This window comes from Falco biarmicus, chromosome 3 (genome assembly GCF_023638135.1).
Source record: "Falco biarmicus isolate bFalBia1 chromosome 3, bFalBia1.pri, whole genome shotgun sequence".
In the NCBI taxonomy this organism is placed as follows: domain Eukaryota; kingdom Metazoa; phylum Chordata; class Aves; order Falconiformes; family Falconidae; genus Falco; species Falco biarmicus.
In genome coordinates this window covers 106,153,461-106,174,818 of record NC_079290.1, presented here as the reverse complement: position 1 = coordinate 106,174,818, position 21,358 = coordinate 106,153,461, and the positions used below count along the sequence as shown (strand labels likewise).

The window sequence follows — 21,358 nt, the reverse complement described above, 5'->3', positions numbered from 1 at the left end:
CACCATTAAAACCAATTTCCACCAGAGAATTGTCTTTAGTTATAAACATCACCACTATTTCTAGTTTTAGTAATACATATTCCATATGTAGGAAGTGGAAATTGATTGAATGAAAGAATCTTGCAAGAAGTGTCATTTCCAAACTAATACTTAAGGCAAGAACTTTATTTTAATACAACACAAAAAGCTTTCAAAAGATCTTGGAAACTGACGCGTGAGAAAGAGACTACAAACAGTCAAACCCACACATCAGCAGTAAACTTAATGCAAGAATAAAAATGAACAAAGAACCTGGCTGAAAAGCAAGACCTGCCTGTTGCTGAAGGCACTATCTTGTCCTGTGACATGTATTCCAAATCTGCTGGACTGTAAAAAACCATACCTTTAAAATATGCCATCAGATGCCCTTCCTACACTCAAAGGACATGATTATTAGTTCAGTTGCTACAAAAATGTAACCGTACAACTCCTGCATTTAAGCAAGGCAAAGAGCTGCCTGCAGATCGCTCCCATGCTGCTGCAGCGAGTGATCCAGACAACGCTAAGCCTTGAATAACCCGCCCGGCGGCCGCACGTCTTGGTCGCAGACGTTGTACAGGGCCCCCGTACATACTCACAGATTACGCTCTGACACAAGCCTTTCACAGCGCAGTGTTTGCTACCGAAATGCCCAAGTGTGTTGCTCCCCCAGAGCAGCCTTGTTTAAGGCCTCACTACGAAGACTCTCATCTAACATCAGGGCAGCCACAGGTCTCCCTCCCTGCTTTATTACTTCCTTCCCCCTCCCCAGAAAATTAGATCACAACTTATTTTCAAAATGTTTTAGAAAACCCAGTAAAAACAACCGAAAAAGCAATATATACAAGGCCCAGAGGCAAGTTCAGCACAGAAGTCACATTCCTGTATATACTGGAAGGAGAAGAGCACGGACCAGACTGATCCTCCCATATTTTTTTGGAGCATTATGTCATCTTGCTTGCAAAGCTGCCAGGGAAGCCACCCACTTGCACCGTTCCCATCACGGCTGGTGGTGGCCTACACCACCTTACCACAGCCTGAGGAGCAGCCGTCTTCTCCCAGGAAAAGAGAATTTCACGACCAGCAGAACTCTCCAGGAGGAAAAGCTGCCCGGATGAAACTACCCAGAATTTCTCGAGGGCTCTGGCTGATGCACAACAAAAGACACACAAGCCTCAGCACCGAGCACTTCTGGTTCAAAAGTTCTTCCGTCTTCTGGGATTCCCAGCGGAAAGGTTGAAACCGCAGGTCTTATTTTAAGGTTACAGTAGAGACATCCATTGCTAGGTGGAAAGACCTCCCTGTAGCACAGCTTAACGGTTATCCTTCACCTCAGAAAACAGCGCTGTGTGTCACACTATCTCAGTCTTGATCACGCATGAATCTATTGCTTTGTTGCGCAAGTCAACAGCAGATCCGTTTCTCCAGGACTGTTCAGCAGCTGCAGCGACCTGAATCGTCCACAGAAACTGCTCTTTGGTGATCGCTGGGGGCTCCTTGCCTGCAGGGACAGGGACGAAGCGCTGGCTGAAACCCGCATTATCGCCTGCTCTGCCTCGCAGCACATCACCCACCATGGCATCGCTCTTCAGCTCCCAGAGCTGGGGCCTCTGATTTTAAAAATAAAGTTTCTGCCCCCTCCCCTTACTGCCCTGTGACCAAAACACCGCGTTTCCCTCCATGCAGCCAGCAGAACAGAAATACTTTGATTCCTCCTGGGTAGCCAGCACGCTAGGTGAGGGTCTCTTGCTGTTACAAAGGGCTGCTGTCTTCACAAATGGCAGCAAGGTCCAATGTAATTTTCCCTCCCAATTTTAATTTCTTCTCAGAACACAGCTTCAGATCAACACTCCATCCCTCACCCGTCTCACTGACTTGGAAGTAAGAAGAGCAGCAGCCCCCCCAAGGAAATAGTCATTAATTTTCATTTACTGAAACGAGATCAGCTGTTCGCATTTTCACCGAACTAGCCACTCCTTCGGAGGGTGACCGCTCCACGCATGTTTTTTCCCAGCCACGTGCGCTGTTGTGCTCAATACGCATCTGCTGAGAACATCAGGGTTTGTTCAGGGCAGCAGACCAGCCCGTGAAACCCCATGTTTGCTCACAGGGAGCTCCCTCAACCACCTGCACAACGCTGGCTTTCGCTTAACCAGGATGAATCTCTCATTCCCAGTTTTCACACCGACTCGTTTCTTTGGGGGATTCCAGCCACGCAAGCACCAAACTGCAATTGCTATTGGAACAGCTTCCAAGGGAAGTTTTCCCTGAAAGCGAACCCAGAGCAACACTGGTCGTTAACGCAAGCTTCCTCCTACCTTTCAGGGTTCTCAGAAAGTGTCGGAAGAGCTCCCTGTGCGCATCCCTGTAGCGATCAGCTTGGGTCTGTGAATAAATGGACACGGAAGTGCCATGCTCCGTAATCCCCAGGGGATTCTGATTATCTACTCGTAGCGTCCCTCGAGAACCGTGAACCTGCAGGGAAGGCAGCAAACAGGAGAGAAAGCAACGTTTTTAATTTATTGTGCTTTCCATCTTAACACCTGGCTAGTCTAGAAAAGCCCTGGTTCATACAACCAAGAAAAAAGTAGCTTCTAAAATTAGGAGTTACACCGACATACCCCCTTGTATGGCTCAAACGCGACAGAAAACACCAGGTATGCGTTGTGGTACAGTGGCTTCTGCTTATGCGATACCTCCACTTTTCTTTTTTTATTTTTTTTTCCACCTGAGCAGAGCTCCTTTCTTAAGTATTTAACAGATATTACTCCCCAAATCCAGCCCATGCATCTGTTATAATTCATGACTTCAGAGGCAAATTGCCTGTAAATTCCTGAATTTATGCTTTTCTTCCCCTTTAATATCCTTAACCCCTGGCTTGCTATACACCTGAGAACACCTTGGAAAGGCAACAAATGAACTGTGCGACAACATTTCAGCCTCGGGAGAGCTGACACCAGTTCCTGCTCCGGTATGATTGCATGCAGCTCATAACCCCAACAGAATACGCGTGAAAAATCGGGGTAATAGAAGAGAGAGCAGACTGTAGGTTACACAAACACAAGCAATCCCCTGCTGTTGTGGTACAGAGGTGTTTTGTGAAACGTGCTTGCAGGTGCAGGCACAACATGCAGCGCCCCACATGAATGCATACAGGGGAAAACTTGTGCTGGCCTGCAATGTCGCGACAGACTTAAAAGTAAGAACGCACCTCTAGTCTGTGATCACAGCTTCTGGTGCAGTGCTGACTGATGTCCAAAGTAACAATTGCTCCGCTAGGAAACTTCATGCTGACTGCTACAGTGTCTGCATCCTTCAAGCAGGCCATATCTGAATGACAAAAAACAGGCACTTGTTCACACCAGGAAGAGCAAACCAGCGAGTACTACGACTACAAAGTGTTCTTCTCCCGTTAAGAGGCGACACCGGCTCTACAATACCTTCAGGCAGGAAGCAACGGTGACAGCAAAGCGCTTTCCGCAACGTACAACAGCTGGTTTACCTTTATTGGCACTTCTGATGGAGGGCAACAAGCTCTGCAGAAAGACACAGCCCCTGGGCCTGCACTCCACCTTCCCAGCCCGTGGCTCTCCCTACAGAAGGCTTTTGCTCCTTCTTCCAAACACATTTGCCTCCACAGCTTATTACAACCGGGATCAGGCAACTTTCAGCACGTAGCTAGAAAGAGCCAGATGGTACAAAATCCTCCCCAGGGCATTTTGTTTGTTGCATTTCAATGCTTCACCATAGATTATAACATAGCAGGCTACACCTTCTAAAACAGCCAGTCAAGGTTGGCGGCAGCTACAATTACCTTAATTAAAACTTTGCATTTCCATTTTAAAAATGGCAGGTTCCAATTTTATGGTTAGTTTAAATCAGGCTGGTAACCCAGAGCGTGCCCAGCAGCTTGACGTAACGCAGAGTAAATTCACATCTTTAACTGTGCCGAGACCAACAGGAAAGTGCCAAAGAAATCAGAGAAAGCACAGAACGGAAAAAGACTGCACTGCCATTCTTGTAAGCACAAAGCTTTGCTCAGTGTCTCCTGCACTCTGGTTTTCCACTGGCAAACTTGATACCCTTCAATTGCTGTAATACGGGGTAGAGTTCAACACCTCTACAGCGACCGCTTCGCGTCAGCAGGGAGTCAAGACAAGTCAGAAATCATCCCTGAACACCCTGTCTACAGCGACTTCTCGAAACACTTGCCTTATGTTTCGCTAGACTGTTTTTTCAACTGTTCTGTGATGGAACAATTCTGTCAGAGCTACTGTGCTCTTATACACGCTTTCCTTCCAATTTCAGTACTGATGTCCAGAGATAGACAATAACCCATCAACAGATTTATTCTTACCTGCGCAGAACGCATGCCCCAGTGAAAATATTGTATCCAGCGCGCTCTCTCCCAACAACAAACTGATAATATCTATATCGTGTACAGCAGCATTGTAAAAAATTCCACCTGGAAGAAGCAAAATAGGACAGTAGGGTCTCCGCATTTAAAACCCGCAGCCAACGTCGATTACTGAACTGCACTGAGATCGATATAAAAAGCCCCTGATGTCGAAGAAACTAATACTCAAAGCCAACAGAAAAACGCAACCAAAATAAAGACCGGTAAGGAAACGCTCCCCAGAAGAAAACCCACATGGCTTAAGGCTACGCAAACAGGGGACTTCCCACCAGAATACGGGGCAAGATACATTTCCAGTCCTTTGAGAACCAACTTTTCAGAAGAGAGCTGCTCGGTACCTGATGCTTTCAGGAAGCTCGGGGACGCTGCTGGATATATGCTGCTGATGGTCGATATCCGGTGAATCCTCCCCAGCGCCTGGCTGTCGCGAACTTTCTGGTACAAGAACTGCAGCGCCGGGTCAAAGCGCCTTCAAAGAGAAGCGAGGAATGCGGCAGAGCGCTCGGAAGAGGCAGCAGCCACCTGGGGCCGTAACCACCGCGGCACACGAGGCCGACTCCGCGGCAGATGACATGCGACACAAACCCCACCAGACTGACGGGGTCAGACATGGCTTTCTAAGTTTGGTCACTTATTGTTATTATGAATTTTGCTTCGTGCAAACAAGCCTGATATCTGCACTCGTGAAGACAAAGTAGTAACTGTAACAAAGGAATTAAATTAAACAACGGGGACTAAAAGGTCCAGTGAATTACCTACAGTTCTCGTATACAAAATACATATATATTTGTCCAAGCAAGTTTTATTTGCAATGAAATTAACTATCCTCAGCAGAGAAGCACAAAATGATCACACGTGTTTACTAACCACCCACATCCACTCAGCGCATGGTGGTAAATGCTGAGCACAAATTTAAGGTGGCTTTTTCTTGGCTTTTAGCAAAGCTCCCCAAGTTCCTGCAAGTTTAACCGAGTAGAAGCGAATTAAAATTCATCTACTTTCCTTCTGTTTCAATCATTTAATCTAAAGTGTCCAGACGTAAGGTTACAAGTGGAAATATCATTTTACAAAGATCAATAAATCTGTTCCCATCAGACAGGCCAGTAATTCTAACAAGCAAGTGGAATTTTCACAGCCACACAGTTTGCAATCCTCAAGGTAATCCTCAAGCACCATCCCTTCCAAAGGCGTTAGAAAAAAGTCAGAGGTAAAACGCAGCTCTGTGCAGACCCCAGTGCTTGGAAATTCAATTTGAGCGGCAAGTTAAATAGTGGACGAGGGTCAGCGCGTCCCTAGAGACGGTGCTCTAAAAGAAACTTCAGAAGGTTGCTTGTTCTTTCATTGAAGAGTTACTGTAAGCTTCCACTAGTACTTGCTAACACTCATACTTACGTTTCACAAGGCATCATCTAATTACAGAATGTAATTAGCAAATTGCTGAAAATACAGAAAAGTTACAAAAGAGTTTTCAGTATTAGGAAAATACATTCAGAGAGCAGTCGTCTTCTCTATCTTTTTAAAGAATGTGGCTAATTCACTGTCACCTTCCAACATTATTTCTAGTTTACTGCAACAAAGCTGTCAAACGATGAAAGGCCAGATACCCTCAGGTCCAGACAAAGTATAATACATGCGGGCAGAACTTTCATATGGAAGTCTAAAACGTGAGCAAAGTTTAATGTCATCAGGCATTACTAGACTGAACAGGGTTGCAAACTAAACGCTTTACAACACAGCAGTGAAAAGCAGCCCTCGGTAGCTGCACGCTTAACGTAAGTCACAGATCTGCCTGACCTGGCGGTTGTATGTGCATGAAAAACCAGGAGCAAAAACCGTCCTAAAACCACAGACCAAGAAACCGCCTCAGAGAACAGCACAGCACCATCAGAATATTTCCTTCTCTGAAGCTCCAATGGGCTGCAGCATTTGCAAAACCTTGGAAGGACGGCAGAGACGTGGACCCCAACTGCCTTTGGCTATTCTAAAATAAAGCAATGGAGCTTTCACATCAGGAAAGCTTCACCATTTGAGTTCCACTAGCATCCATTCAAGTGAACATTTATTTTAATCTCATGACAGCTAGATTTTTATCTCCAGTAAGCATGAAGAATTAATCCACTCCAATTAACTCCCAGATGAACAACGTTAACAAGCAGCAGTGAAACTAGGTTTATTTGAGGACAAATTCAGGAGAGCCTGAGGAATCAACACTACTTTCAGGCATGTACTTCTTATCAAGTATAAATCAGAAGAAAAATACAGGTCTTACTTGTAGAATCCGCACACCAACGGTCTTCCACATCTGTCAGCTTCATCAAAACAAGCTTCTGCCGTCTGCCTGTCAAAACTGGGCAGGCTCTCGCAAAACACACCTTTTCCTGTGCAAAACAGCAGAGAACACAGGACTGAAGGCAAGGCACAGTCTGCACAAAACGTTTGTAGCTTGCAATACACGTCATGACATTCTAGAAAGCACGTTTAATGAAACTGGAGCACAGCTTTTTGTTTGTCGATGCTGCTACCTCCCTTCTGGCCTCTGGCTGTGGTTTCACTAGCTGGTTACGGACGCCAGGAAGCACGAACGTTTTGACAGCTTTGAGTCCTAGTGCTATTTCTAGGACTAGACACTCTGCATGGCCATGCTGGGACCAGTACAGTGCAAAAAACATCGGTGTCCAGCCATTAACATCAGTGTCAGCAGCAGGCTAATTTATCTTTAATAACGCAATTAGCCTGCACAACTCAAGGGCCGCTGCTGAAGCAAGAGGGCGTTCATGTTGAAAGCCTTTAGCAAGCACACAAAGTCTGCCTCAACGCGTGCTACTGACTACAGAGAAAAGCTGAGCTTGCAGCTGTTCCTCTTACCCGCTCGTAAAGCATCGATTACAATCTTGGAGGCTTCTTCAGGTGGTGAACAAATAATGGCTCCAGAGACTCTGCAGAAGTCAAAAGACAGACCTTCAGTGAAGACAAGGTTTTTACTAGAACAAACAATGGTCAAAAGCTCCTTTTGGTTACAGTTATTTTTGTGACAGACAACTTAAACTTGAGGAAGAGTTAAAAAAAGATGTAAAACCTCTGCAAGAGCCAGTTACACTATAAAAAGAACTGCCTCCAAGGATGAACTACGGGATGACACACACAGGTTAAAATGACACACATGGAATTCTATTGCTTTTCCTGCACCTGAAAGGTCTTTTAAAGGTGTCCTTTGAAAACAAGTTAAATCCTGCTAGTTAACACACACAGTGAAATCAAAAGTATTTATGTGGTAGACCTGCTGAACAAGTGATCAGTACATCTCGGCTCATCACAATTCTCTGGTTTCTAACACCAAACCCATCTTCCTAAAAAGCTCTGCCTTTCACTTGTGCAATGGTATTTCAAACACCAATTTGAGAACCAACTGTAACCACATCACCAGATGTTACTCATTCCGTTCAACTGTAAAGCAGAATGCCACAATCTTTCCTATTTACAGCAACCCTCATTTATCTCAAAGTTTCAAAAGAGCCACCCAAAGGCAGCCAGCTGCTCTGAGGCAGAAAAACCAGTAGGCAGCAGCAAAGCATGTAGTTTGTTGCTCTACGAGAACGGAGAAGAACAAGGGGTTGTTATATTTCTTAACAAAAGTGCCTGCAGCTAAACTCCTGAGTTTCTACCGGCTCTGGGCACACGAATCAAGCCAAGCTTCTCAGGGACTCCTGAAGTACCTGTGGGTAGATGACATCCTACGTGAGGCTTAACCTGCAACAGCCCCTTGGTCTCACTCCGTTCTTACACAAGGGGCCAGACAAGCACAGCCTGGGTCCGCTACAGTGCGGCAGCATTTTACAGAGAGGGAAGCAAGCCTTGCGCAGAGACACTCGCCCCCAGCCTCGCAGCTGGGAAGAAGCACGCACAGGAGTTAGCGGCAGACAGTACCGCTGATCGTTGAGTGCGACATCAGCATCCTGCTGCCGCAGCACCATGGTGACGGCCAGGAACTCAGCACCGAAGGCACGCTCCACCTCCTCCAGCTGATCCGCCACAACGTAAAGCAAGCAGCAGCCGTTTTCCTCCATCAGGCTTTGAAACAAGCCTTTATTAATGAGCCCAATGCCAAAAAGGGCAAGGCCGACACTGTTGCTGTCACTGCCATGCCCTAAGGTGGGCATCGTGCCGTTGGAAGCCTCGGCTGTCGACGGGGTGGGCACGATCCTCATGTGGGAGGTGGCAAGCGCCGACGGGTGCCTGGCAGAGGTGGAAGGCGTTGGGTCTTCCCTGGGGGTAGCCACACTTGCTGGGGAGCTGGCGGTGATGGGGTGCTGGGGAACCAGCGGCTTGTGGTAGGAGGGTGGAGAGGGGTCCATGCCGTAGCTGGTGCTGGTGCCAGCGCTGGCGGCGAGGATGAAGGACGGCTGGATGAGCAGTGAGGGCGCGTCGAGCTGCAGGGGCAGGCTGGTGCCAATGTCTGGACCTGCAGAGCTGGGGGAAAGAGAGGAGAGTTTGGGGTGAGGCTCTGCACCTCCTCGCCGCGCAAAAGGCTGGGGCCACGTGGTTTCAACCTGCTCTGACACCGGGGGCCGACCAGTGGGGCCAGGGGCTGGGGGACAGCCTCAACCCGCTCTGACACCAGGGACCGGCCGGTGGGGCTGGGGTAGTCAGCCTCAGCCTGCTCCCCACCGGGGGCTGACCCGTAGGGCCGGGGGTCGCCCTCAACCTGCTGTGGCACTGGGGGCTGGCCAGTGGGGGTAGGGGCCAGCCGACTGGTGGGGCTGGCCTCAATCCGCTCCGACACCGGGGGGCAGACCAGCGGGGTCAGGGGCTGCCTTCTGCCTGCTCCACACCGGGGGCCGGCCGGTGGGGCTGGGGGGCCCGGCCTGGCGCTGGCACTCACAGCAGCAGCGGGGCGCGCAGGCCGTGCTGGCGGAGCAGGCGGCGGTTGCGGTAGTGGCGGCCGGAGGAGAGGTGCTCCAGGATGCGGTCGCGGCGCACCCGCATGGGCAGCTGGCAGGGGGTGCAGTACAGCGTCTCCACCACCGCCGCCGCCTCCCCCGCCGCGCCGCGCTCCAGCAGGTGCCGCTTCACCGCCAGCTCCGAGAACTCGGCCGCGTAGTCATGCAGCGTCTTCTTCTTCCGCCCCATGGCGGCGGCGCGGCGCGGCCCGGCTGCCCCGGAAGCGGAAGGCGCGGGCCCGTTGCCTGGCAACCGGCTGCGGCGCCGCGGGTGGGGGGCGGAGGCTGCGGTAACGGCCCCGGGCCCCGCGCCGCTCCCGGCCAGGCCTGCTCCGGGCCTCCCTCGCCGCTCCCGGACCCTGCTCCCCTGCCCCGGGCACTCCGCTGTACCGGCCCCCGGCCAGCTGCTGCTCCAGGCCCGCCCAGACCCCGCTCCGGGCCCTCCGCTGCTCCCGGCCTCCGCTCCCCGGCCCCGAGCCCTCCGCCGCTACCGGCTGCCACTGCCCCGTCCCGGGCCAGCCCCCGCCCCCCCCCCCCCAGTGCACCCCCGGCCCCCCGCAAGGCGCCCCCCGCGCCCAGCCCACCTCTCGGGTGTCGCTCTCCCCTCCCGGCGCGGGGATGGAGGGCGGGGGCGCAGCCGCAGCAGCCCCCAGTGAGGGTCTCCGCCAGGCCCAGGCCCCATCGCAGGGGCAGGTGGGGGCTGCCGAGCCCCCCGAGAGGGCGGCAGCCGACCCAGAGCTGTGGCAGGAACTGTGCAAAGCGAAGCATGAGTGCAGCGTGGCCGCAGGTACCCGCGTCCAGAGAACACCTTACCCAGCCACCGAGCTCCTATTCTTGTGGTTCTGCTCCTGTTGCCTCGAAAAAATTCTATGTCAAGCTCTCGTGGGTGCAAACCCTCTTGCTTTTCGAGTGGACCTTAAGAGTGAGGCTGAAATGCCACTTGCCGTGAAACCACTTTCTCTCTTCCCCTGGAAGCAAAGCGCATGAGAAAACCCAGCAGGGAGGGAGACAGACAGACAGACACACACACACACACATACCCCCGAGTGCTTGATTCTGGGGCACCTGGTAGCATTTCAACAAACCTTTGCTTGCTACCAGCTCTAGCGGTCCTCAAAGTAGCTTCTACCTCACACGCTGAAGTTAGCTTTGTACCTACCATAGTACAAAATGCATTATCAACCAGCATCACCGCAGCTGCAGCATTAACCCCACACACAGCCTATACTCAGCCGGTTACAACAGCAGCTCTGCTTATGCTTACCTGAAAAAAGGAGCCGTGAAGCTTTTGACAGGCATTTTGTTTGCTTAACAGCAGTATTCCAACTTGACAGGTACCATCTCTTCCCTGCAAAGACAACTGGAGATCCAAGAATCCCAGCTTCGGAAAATCCAATCTGAAAAGGAAACGCTCCAAAAGAAGCTCAGAAAGCAAGAAAATCAGCTCCAAGCCATGTCTGCCAAGGTACTGCCCTGGGAACATGGTGCCCATCAGCCTGGGGAGAGTGGCGGCAGGGAATTCGGGCTGTCTGCAGCAGTTCCCTGTCTCATAAGACAGGAGGTGCACCTGCGAACTGCAAAACTGAGGTGTAAAATACTTTAAGTTTTGCAGCCTGACCGAACAGAAACATGAAGAACTGATGATGATGATAGAGAAGGAGAACTGCAGCCTTCTACAGGTAAATTTGGTACAAAGCCGCTATAGCAAATTCTTATATTAGCTGCTTAGTTGTGCTTGGTTTAGGCCTGGGGGAGTTCACCACATTAAAAAAATTCCTACTCAATCCAGCAGTTTTAGAGAAAATGCCAAGTAATAACAGTTACCAGTACTGGCAAGGTTGTTAGTCTGTAGACTCTGCCCAGGAAATCCAAGAAGCGTTTGGACCTGATACTGGGAAGAGGCGGCCAAGCCTGCTCACTTTCTTCCTCACGGTAATGGCTTGATTTACATATTCCTTCAGGCTGTTACAGAACAAGAATCCGAAGTGGCCAAGCAGAACAAGCTGATCAGTGAGTTACAGGGGACAGTCCGCGAGCTGCAGGCAGAGCTTCTGACCAACCAACACCACATTCGCAAGCAGCAACAGGCCCAAGAGGCGATCCAGAGGGAAGCTGAGACACTGCAGCACAGGTTGCTGCAAACTCAAGTGGCACTGCAGCGCATCACCAGCAGGGTAAGCGTAGCTGCCTTCGCTTCAGACACCTCCTTCCATCATGGGAGACACTTCAACCGTTTCGAGCATAGAATCTGAAAGCTTAGAGACGTTCTTGGGCAGGAGCACAGTGGGAGATGCACCAGGGCAATGCAGCCCTTTGCTCTCAGGGCCCAGCTTCCCTTTGTGGCCAGAGTAGCAGGAAACTCAGTCCATTTGCTTCCCAGCTTTTTGGCATGCAGCTCTTCTGTCACTTACAAAGCAAACAGGCCTCAAATACCAGAAGCCCTTGAGAAACTAGAGTTCGGAACAGGTACCTCACCAGACTTCTCATATCTTTTCAGATTCAGAGTTAACAGGTGTCACCCTAAAGCCAGTTCCTGCAGGCATACGTGCCTGGTAGCAAGTACTGAGCCCAGTACCTGGGTAAGGGACTCTGTCCACCCATCGTTATCTCAGCAGTTGCAGTGAAGCCTACCCAAACTACCTGTAATTCCACATAAACAGCCTTTCCATTTCGTCACTCACTAGTACTCTCTCCCACAGTGGAATCCCTAAATCCAAAGAGTTGCATATAAAGACTAAACATACCTACTTTCCTTTTTTTTTTTTTTCAAAAGTCTGAAAGATACCGAAGCAAAATAATTCAGGCTACATTCAGTACAGCAGGCATCCAGCCTCCCCAGGCAGAGCTCACGGATGAGGAGGTGCTGGAGGCAATGCAGGTATGTGGCTCTGCTTCTGGCAGCTGGCAAGGGACTGATGAGGTAAGAGAACACTCTGCAGTACTGCTTTCCACCTAATGCATTTCCACCTCTTTACACACCCCTAATTTTCAGAAAATCATTAATGAACGGATGGAGTTCTATCAGATGCTGAAACAGGAAGGCATCAAGGTCCCACCACTCTAAAGCGTCAACACGTCTACTTCATTGCCTACCAGCGCTAAGGGAAGGAGAAGTCCTGCAACGTGGCGCCTTGTAACACCTGAGAGGCAGCCCCAACAGCCTGGTGAGAATACATCACCAACTTCAGGCCCCTGCTCCTTGGCTTTGAGATGGTGACTTACTAACAAATTAAAACCCTTTTACTGAAATAAAGTTCCACTGGAATATCTAATTCTTTAATTGTTTAAACTGACTTAGAGCACAATTCACTGTAAATCATTGGTACGTAGAAACATTCAAGTTCACAGGGAAGCTTGAAGCAGTACTAAGGACTGCTTGGCTCCAAGCAGCTAGAAAGCATTACGTCACCATTTTTGCAGTATATAGTAGCTGCTTTGGCAAGTTGGTATAGTTACATGGCTGGAAATTTCACCGATGCCAAAACAAGTGACAGTGACAGATGACTGCAAGAACCGTTTTATTTTTCCATTCAATATGCAAGTCCCAACACATGGATGTATTTGACACAGTAGCTAGAAGTTCAGTCAGAGCTCTGTATCATTTTTAACAGAAAAAAAGTCCATCTGTAGGTCACCCTGGCTTACAGCTTACCTGTATGCATACAGGTAGTAGCCTGGATGTAAAAGTCACCCACAGATCACCAAAATTAGAAGTGCTCAAACTAGTTGTCTTTTGGAAGGTGTCCCCAACGCTATTCATGAGGGAGTGTGACAGAAAGGGAGTGTGAAAGACCCTCCAGGAGGGTCTTTCTGGGCAAGTGTGCTTGTATTCTGGGGAGACCTGGAGCTTTAGTAGCGTCAACGTAAGGCTGCATTAGCCCTCTGAATGGAGCTGCACTTCACGAGCAAGAATAAATTCAGTGCTCGATCAACGGTAACGCAACATGTACACAACAAAGTCACTACAACCGGTATTTCCACTAGGATGGATGATGGCATGAAAATGCACTGGACATAAAAACCCCTACAGCCAACTCAACTGGCTCCACTTAAAAATGGAAGTCGCGTTTATCTCCGAACACAAACCCCATCACTTTAATCCTCAAGTTCTCACAGCAACTGAATTCTCACAATTACTCCAGATATAAAGATAAAATTATGCAGAGTAAGATGTCAGCAAAGTAGTTTTGCAAGCTGTCTTCGTTTCACTGCTGTCACCTACTGGATTTCTCTGTTTAGCTGCCAAAATCGTAACTCAGCTGAAACGTACCAGGAAGCAATAGTGACCTTGCAGGAAAATATGACTATACTCATAACCACTAGGACATTGTCATGATTTTCTCTACAAGTTAATTCCTTCTGACTTCCAATACCTTCTCTGCCTTTTAAGTTCACATTTGAAGATGCTGTTCTCCCTACTTACTCAGAATACCGATGACTTTCTATTAAGGCTAAAAGAATGCAATACGTCTTGCTGTAGCTTGATCAAACTTTCAAGTTTTTACATACCCAGGCAGGATGTACTGCATCTTTTCTTTAAAATAACCAAACCAACTCACTGCGCACAACTTGCATTGTTGAATATGGGGAAAAAAAAAATAGAAGAAGAAAATGGAATAATTTTCTGAGCTTTGATAGCTGCTAACGTGTTACAGTCAGAAGAGAAGAAACTGTGGTTAGGTCAGTTTTTGAAGGATAAAGTACTTTCAAGTTCCCATCTGTGTCCACCACTCGAACCTGCTCCACTACCAACGGAAAATTCATCGGCTGTACATTTTGGCTGGGGTTCAAATTCACTGGTCCACAAAGAGGATCAGATTCGTTATCCGAGCCAGAGTCTTCCTTATTTTCCAAGGTAAATCTGTTCAGTTCTGCAATTTTCTGTTAAAAGCAAAATACAGAAAAGAAGATTAATTCTGCGGCTGAGGCCTCACAGCAACTCCAAGTTGCTTCCAAGGTGTGGATCTTGCCAGCCTCTGGGGGAACTTCTCCATGAAAACATTCTTCAGTGGGTTAGAATCCTTTAGGAAACCAAAAGGGCTTTTGATGTGATCACTGGTGTGCTCTCCAGGAGGTTCTGCTCCTCTCAGCAGTTTAATTTTTTATGTTTAACACAGAACTCAGGCTTTGTCAAAGCACAAAATTCTGAGCACCGACAGCCTGCTGTGGGATCACCACTCTTAGCACATCTGAAATTCTCTCTGTTACTACCTTGTGTCAACTACACAAACCAGTTAAGCCTTCACCAAGGTGTTCTAAGGGGTATGTTAACCGGACAGGAAAAGACACATGTATCTTGCAAAGTATCTGACGGCATGCTATCCTGCACTTGCCATATGGCAGGTTTTATCTTTTTCAGTGAGGAAGCTTTACTGAAAATAAAAATATGTGGAATGGCATTTAATGAGACTGTCCTGCTGCTAATACAGTATCTGAAAGGTAATTCTGCAACAATGACAGGACCAAGCAAGCTCACTGTCAGGCAGGCTGAGGTGAGAATTCTCCCTAAAGGAATTTATTGGCAACAACTGAAGCCATAAGATTGCTAACAGGGCAAAGGTGTTCAGAGTATAACCATAAGTTTCCAGTTGTGATAACACAACATTATTTACCCTGGTGAGCTTTGAGGGTCGGGATACAATAATATAAAAGCCTTTTGCAATACAGCAAGAACAAAGAGTAACTGAGGGGGAGGGAACTTCTCAATACACATGAGCAATTAAACATTTTGCTAAGAAGCACACCAAGACAGAGGGATTATTTTCCTGAACTACTTACCAGAATTAGCATGTCCATAACATCTTTACATATCTGCAAACTGGTATCGCTTGTCACCTCCAGGAATAGATCACGGGTGTCCTTTCTAATCTGTGAGAATTTCACAGGAAAAGCAAGTAAGGAGCCAGAGCTACTCACCCACAGTCACTTGGCAACATTTCAATACACAAACTGAATGACAGGCCAACTCAATTCGACCAGAGGCAAAGCGCTGCCTTTCTTTATGAATCAAAAACATATTCCAGCCCTTCAATAAAGCCATATCTGCAGAGGCAGGCTGATGCCTTTGGAACAGCTTGCTGGACCTCAACAGATTTACAAAGGTAAAAATGTCACTCCAAGATCCATCCCAATCTGACAGTCTAGCAGACAAGATGCAGGCTTTGAAGATTTGTATTTCGCATGCAATCACAAGTTTCACAGAACTGTGCCTATCTTTGAATCTGGAGGTAAGTATCTCTCAACAGAAAGAAACACTGTTTAATTCTGATTAACGTACATCCACTAACAAGGAGTACCTTTGTTTTCTCACTGTTGGTTATTGGAGGGAAAGAAATCACAACGCCTTCGGCATCCACAAGACACGGGTAGTTATCTTTGCCATCCAGTAACTGGAGATACCTGCCAAGAAAAAAAAAAAAAAAAAAAAAGCAAAAAGTGGGCAACTGAAACAGCAGCTGGACACAACAGCAGAAAATAGCGACAAAACCGAAAGAGTGTGCTCCTCATCTACCATGCAGCAAAACCAGAAGTCAAGAGCAACAAAATTCAGTAAAACTGTATCACGGCAGTAAGGCTGAAGAAAGCCACCGGCTGCAGGAAGTGATGGGCTAGAACCACGAAGTAACTCGCATTTCAATCTCCACTCTGTCAAAACAGATAGACATGCTCCTAGTGCTCTCAGAGATCCAGTGCTCAAACAGGAGTACCAGAGTCCGCTGCCTGGTTCTTCCAGACAGCCTTATTTTCCCTCTTACCCACCAATACACAGTTCTCCCATCACGTACTTGGCAGATTTCTCCAAGCTGTACGAGAGATGGATATGGGCGAGGATCTCTGCACGAGCAGTAAATGGAACAGGGCGGCGCTGCACCCCGCTTCCTAGTTCATCTGTTACTACATGCAGATCTACTGCACCTCTGATTTGCTTTGTTTACTGCATGTACACAACATACACTTCATTCCTCTTCGTTCCCCTTCTACTTGTTATTCTAAATATTATCCGTCACATCTAAGAATAATTCGTATGACAAGAATTTACTCTTGATGCAGCTAGATATAAGACACTCATCACCCTTGTTTCACTCCAGGTCACTCTTTATCCGTTAAGTTCAGCTCAGTGTTTCTCATCCTAACTCCTGGAAGCTCGTGCTGGGTTTGTCAGCCCACCACCATTACAGAACATGCTTCATGATACATTTGAGCACATTTTCTTCAGTGCTGTTTTTCCAAAGGCATATGAGTTACCAAAATTCACATGAATAAAAACATAAAAGATGAGTATACTGACTTGTGCAGTCCAGAAACATTCTGACGCTTCTTCTGTTTCCTCTGCTCCTCAGCTTCTAACTGCAGCTGACGGAGAAGATCCTTTGCCTTGATCTCCTTTCGACCCAGGGGCGTTATCTACACCATACAAGAAAACATTTCAATTTCAGAGCGACTCGAACACCAAGGTTATTAAAACTCTCCTGTAAGCGAGTCAATAATTAAAACCATACTGCTGTATGCTGTCATTCCTAATGCTTCTTTCAGCACAGAAAAACACTTTCTATTCACAGAGACCAGTATGACCACACAGAGTTTAAACCTTTGTGTGAGCTACAACATCCACGTGAAGAACAGGCTCATTCATGGGTACTAAACTAGGCGTGGACTGTTTTCTTAGCCAGTTCCTTTACTATCATTACTTACTGAATAATGTGAAAACCTGCTGTCTCCTAACAGAAGCCATGAAGGAAAGGGTCTGTAAGCCATCAGGAAAAGGAAGAATTTGTTCCTGAGGATCAGGCCACGTGCACAGAGCAGTTACAAACACAACATGTCTAGAGAGCAGAATGCAACAAAAACATCGGGTCAGCCCCAAAGGGTCAGAGTATTCCAACTGTTCGGTCCTTCAGCGAGATCAGTTCTGGAGGCAGTGTACTAACCGACACAGCGAAACAGGCCTACATAAATAAGGATAATGAATTTTAAGTATTGTTTTTATATTCTGGATTGAAGTGACAGGTACCATCTAAGAGCTCGTCACAAAAATGCACTGCGAGATTGGGGGGGGGGGGATGGGTGGGCGTCCCTCCCTCTTTGAAAGCAGCAACAGAGACAACTCAAGACCGGGTAAACCAACAGAACCTGAATGCATTTTGATTAGGTTACCTCGAAGGCTGCTGCCACCCGAGACGTGCTCATACAAAGGGGCACCCGCTTTGCTCTGTGACACTCCAGGCACATCCTAACACATACGGACCTCCGGGGAACACCGAGGTGGTGACACCGCAACACAGGAGAAAAGATCAACACTGAAACACCAATACCTCAGTCACCCTAAGCAGAGGCACATGTTAAATGAGATCAGAATGCTTTTAGAGGGGGGGAAAAAAAAAAATCTGCATCTGCTTTCCCTGATTACTCTTCAGTTCTCGGGCAGACGCACTCTGAACTGGTGCTGGAGTAATACTAGGTAGCTCTGTGAGGCTTGTTCAAGCAGGCTTTGTTACAGCAGGATAACAAGAAAATGAGTACAGCTTCTAAATTAACGTTCTTGGAATTAGTTTTCTAGGATCTATGGGTAAGAAAAAAATTCTTTCTGTTCTGTACAGCTCCAGAAAACAAAAGGAAAAAAGCAGAAAGGCCCACCAATGCCATGGCCCTACCTTCAGTTTATCAGGAGGCTGAACGTCATATATCAGAGGACCTTTGATCAACTGCAAGTCATGGGTGGCAATCGTGGCTGCTGTCCTCTTTTCACAGATGTCTTCGTGCAGTTTAGTCTAAAACATAAAGAATGCCATCAAAATACATCAGAAACATCAACATGGTATCTTCCTCCTCGGGTTCAGATTATGCTGTATTTCCCGTTTGTAGCTTTACCAGCCAGTCGAGTAACCCTTTTGCACCAAATGGAGACCTCCTCTTCACCCGCGAAACAAATCTGACTGAATTACAACCCAAACGCAAAGACAGCGAAGCATAACACATGACATATTTCTCGACTGGGAGATAAAACAGTTTTGAATCAGAAAATCACAAACACAAGAGCCTTGGGATCAGAAAGCAGGTAACGCCTGCCATCTAATGGACCCGCACGCCAGCGGCGAGCCCGTGGCTCGGGGACCTCCACTGGAAGGCCGGGCGGGTGTTTTAGCAGAGGGCAAGGAACCGGAGCCAAACCAGGGCACTTCTAACGCAGCGTGGGTTTAGTATTAGCTGTCAACAGGTTCTGCAGCACTGACAAGCTGTCGTTACAGAGGCAACGCAAACGTGCATGTGTTTGCCGCCCTCTCACAGTAACATCCCAGCTCCTATCAGGTTCTTCAGGAAAACCAGCGTTGCTTTTTCAGGACCGGCCAGGCGGCACGCTGGGGCCCAGCTTCGCACCACCAGCCGTGGAGACCCTCCCCACCAGCCAGGGGAAGAGCCCACCCAAATTTCAGAAACTCATCCGCTGGAAGGAGCCTAGAACAGTCTATTTCCAACTCTGCCAGCACCGTTCTCGTCGCGAACACGTAACACAAGACCGCAGCAGTTACCTGCACAGACAGGAACCTCTTCAGAGCGTTTCCCGGCTTTAAGTTCACTCCCTTCAGCACGCAGCAGACGATGAAGGGCCGAACGTCTTTGATGCCCGAGCTCGCCTTGACCACCAAGGGCGCCGGGTTGTCAGAGACGTGCAGGACCTTCACCAGCAGCTTGGCTACCTCCTCCGGCTCGTCCTGCTCCCCGTCCCCGCCGTCCTTCTTCTGGTGCTTCTCCCTCTTCTTCTTCCTGGCCTCCTCCCTGGCGCTCTCGGCCTTGCCCTTCCCGCGGCCCCCGGCCCGCAGGTACTCCAGGATGGCCTTGGTCTGGCAGCCGTTGACCATCTTCTCCAGCCGCTTGTCCCTCAGCGGGTTGCCCCTGAAGTTGGCCTCCTTCAGGCGGGGGCAGTCGGCCAGCGCGGCGGGCAGCTCCCTCAGCTGGTTGTTGGCCACATCCAGGCTCTGGAAGGGGACACGGACGGGGCGGTCAGCGGGGCGGCGGCGGCGGGGGGCGGGCGGGGGGCGGCGGGCCCGCTCCCACCTTGAGGGCCGGCAGGGCCGCGATGTCGGCGCCCAGCTCCGCCAGCTCGTTGTCGGCCGCCTCCAGGCGGCTGAGGAGCGGGAAGGGCCCGCCCGGGACGGCGCCGGCCGCGGGCAGCAGCGCGCCGGGCAGCACCCGCAGGCGGTTCCCGGCCAGCAGCAGCGCCTGCAGCTGCGGCGCGGCACAGGCCAGCCCCGGGCCCAGCTCCCGCAGCCGGTTGCCGCTCAGGTTGAGGCTGCGCAGCTGCGGGAAGGCCGGGGCGCCCGCCGGGGCTCCCCCCGCGCCGCCCAACGCGGCGGGCAGCGCCTCCAGCCCGTTGCCCGAGAGGTCGAGCAGGCGGAGGGCCGGCAGCGGCCCGCCCAGCCCCGCGCCCAGCCCGGCGGGGCCCAGCGCGTTGCCGCGCAGCACCAGCGTGTGCAGGGCGGGCAGGGCGGCGGCCAGCCCCGGGCCCAGCTCCCGCAGCGCCGCGCACCCGCTCAGCTCCAGCGCCTGCAGCAGCGGCAGCGCCAGCAGCTCCGCCGGCAGCCGCCCGCCGCCCGCCGCCACCCGCTCGGCCACCGCCGCGCCCGCCAGCGCCAGCTCCCGCCGCCGCTCCCGCGCCGCCGCCTCCAGCTCCGGCCAAGCCGCCGCCATGGCGCCGCGCTGCGCCCGCCCCCTACACGGCGGGAAGGACCGCCCCGCCGCACCCGCCCCGCCCCCGGGACAGCGCCCGGCCCGCCCCGCCCCCGCCGCACCCGCCCCGCCCCCGGGACTGCGCCCGGCCCGCCCCGGCCCCGCCGCACCCGCCCCGCCCCGGCCCCGCCGCCCCCGCCCCGCCCCCGGGACTGCGCCCGGCCCGCCCCGCCCCGGCCCCGCCGCCCCCGCCCCGCCGCCCCCGCCCCGCCCCCGGGACTGCGCCCGGCCCGCCCCGCCCCGGCCCCGCCGCCCCCGCCCCGCCCCCGGGACTGCGCCCGGCCCGCCCCGCCCCGGCCCCGCCGCCCCCGCCCCGCCCCCGGGACTGCGCCCGGCCCGCCCAGGCCCCCCGCCCTCCCCCCCCCGGCCGCTGCGCAAAGAGCCCGGAGCCTCCGCGGTACCGCCCGGCCTCGCTCGCGGAGCAGCGCAAGGAGAATAACGCCGCGTTCCACAGCGGCCGCCGGTCCCCTGGCAGCGCTGACCGCTGCGGGGTCACGCACCTCCCCAGCTCACCCGGGGCGTCGGAACCGCGTCAGCCGCAACCCGAGCAGCCCCACCGGCCCTCCCGGCAGGCGGCGGGGATGGAGACAGCGGGGCTGACAGCCCGGCACGGCGGGGAGCGAGGGATCCGGCTGGAGAGGAGCCCCCGGGGCGGGGCCCGCGGGCTGGGCTTCGTTAACCATCTCCCGTCGCTGCCGATGGAAGTTCCCAGCCCAACGCTTCGGGGATCTCCTGCCGTGAGCCAGCCCCGCGGCCGTGCGGCGTTTTGGCTCCGGAATATTTCGCTGGAGACTTGGTGGCACAGGAGCAAACCTCCCCCTGCTTTTCACGCTGCTGTTTGTTTTGCCGCCGCAGAAAACACAGGTTGTTCGTTAAGCGAAAGGGAGCAGCCCTGTGAAATCGTCCTTGACAAATCAGCGGGGGTAGTTACGCTCAAAGAAGGTCCTCCCACATCCTAAAACCGCCTCCACTTTCTCAAGTCCTTTCCCATCTGTACCATTGGAGTTGCTATTATTACCTTTATATCTCACTTTAGAAGTGCTTTTTTTAAAAACTCCAAAGATACCCAACAATCTCAGTGAATGTTTCATACTGAAATATTTAAACTATTTATTTAAAACATTGGCTTAAGAGCTGTTCTGGATGTGAAAAAAACTTGCAAAGCCCTTAAGAGGCAACGTGCTGTGCTGAAGCCTATGGATTTTCCTTTTAAAGGAAAGGTCCTTTTTGACAAAAGGCTCTGGCCATGCACTTCTCTTGC

At 50.8% G+C, this 21,358-nt stretch overlaps 3 protein-coding genes across 4 annotated transcripts; 1 reads left to right on the top strand and 2 right to left on the bottom strand.

The window, feature by feature from the left end:
- Positions 1–132: 132 nt before the first annotated feature.
- Positions 133–9,880, bottom strand: LOC130146292 (myo-inositol 2-dehydrogenase-like). Its single transcript, XM_056332302.1, has 9 exons — positions 9,315–9,880; positions 8,360–8,902; positions 7,301–7,371; positions 6,705–6,813; positions 4,774–4,904; positions 4,376–4,483; positions 3,230–3,348; positions 2,337–2,493; positions 133–1,519 (listed from the first exon to the last, which is right to left on the bottom strand). The coding sequence occupies exons 1-9, from the start codon at positions 9,560–9,562 to the stop codon at positions 1,371–1,373; spliced, it is 1,635 nt and encodes a 544-aa protein (XP_056188277.1). The 5' UTR covers positions 9,563–9,880; the 3' UTR covers positions 133–1,370.
- A 53-nt stretch (positions 9,881–9,933) lies between these two features.
- Positions 9,934–12,722, top strand: CCDC27 (coiled-coil domain containing 27). Of its 2 annotated transcripts, XM_056332306.1 has the most exons (6): positions 9,934–10,159; positions 10,707–10,837; positions 10,977–11,051; positions 11,334–11,546; positions 12,146–12,250; positions 12,365–12,722. In XM_056332306.1, exons 1-6 carry the CDS (start codon positions 9,991–9,993, stop codon positions 12,434–12,436), a joined length of 765 nt encoding a protein of 254 aa, XP_056188281.1. In that variant the 5' UTR covers positions 9,934–9,990; the 3' UTR covers positions 12,437–12,722. The 2 variants fall into 2 exon arrangements, with proteins under 2 accessions (XP_056188281.1, XP_056188280.1); XM_056332305.1 differs by having other exon boundaries at positions 12,146–12,722.
- A 151-nt stretch (positions 12,723–12,873) lies between these two features.
- LRRC47 (leucine rich repeat containing 47) lies at positions 12,874–20,074 on the bottom strand. The gene is made up of 7 exons (XM_056332301.1): positions 19,426–20,074; positions 18,900–19,346; positions 18,024–18,140; positions 16,661–16,776; positions 15,669–15,771; positions 15,151–15,240; positions 12,874–14,253 (listed from the first exon to the last, which is right to left on the bottom strand). Exons 1-7 carry the CDS (start codon positions 20,056–20,058, stop codon positions 14,014–14,016), a joined length of 1,746 nt encoding a protein of 581 aa, XP_056188276.1. The 5' UTR covers positions 20,059–20,074; the 3' UTR covers positions 12,874–14,013.
- Positions 20,075–21,358: the final 1,284 nt, after the last annotated feature.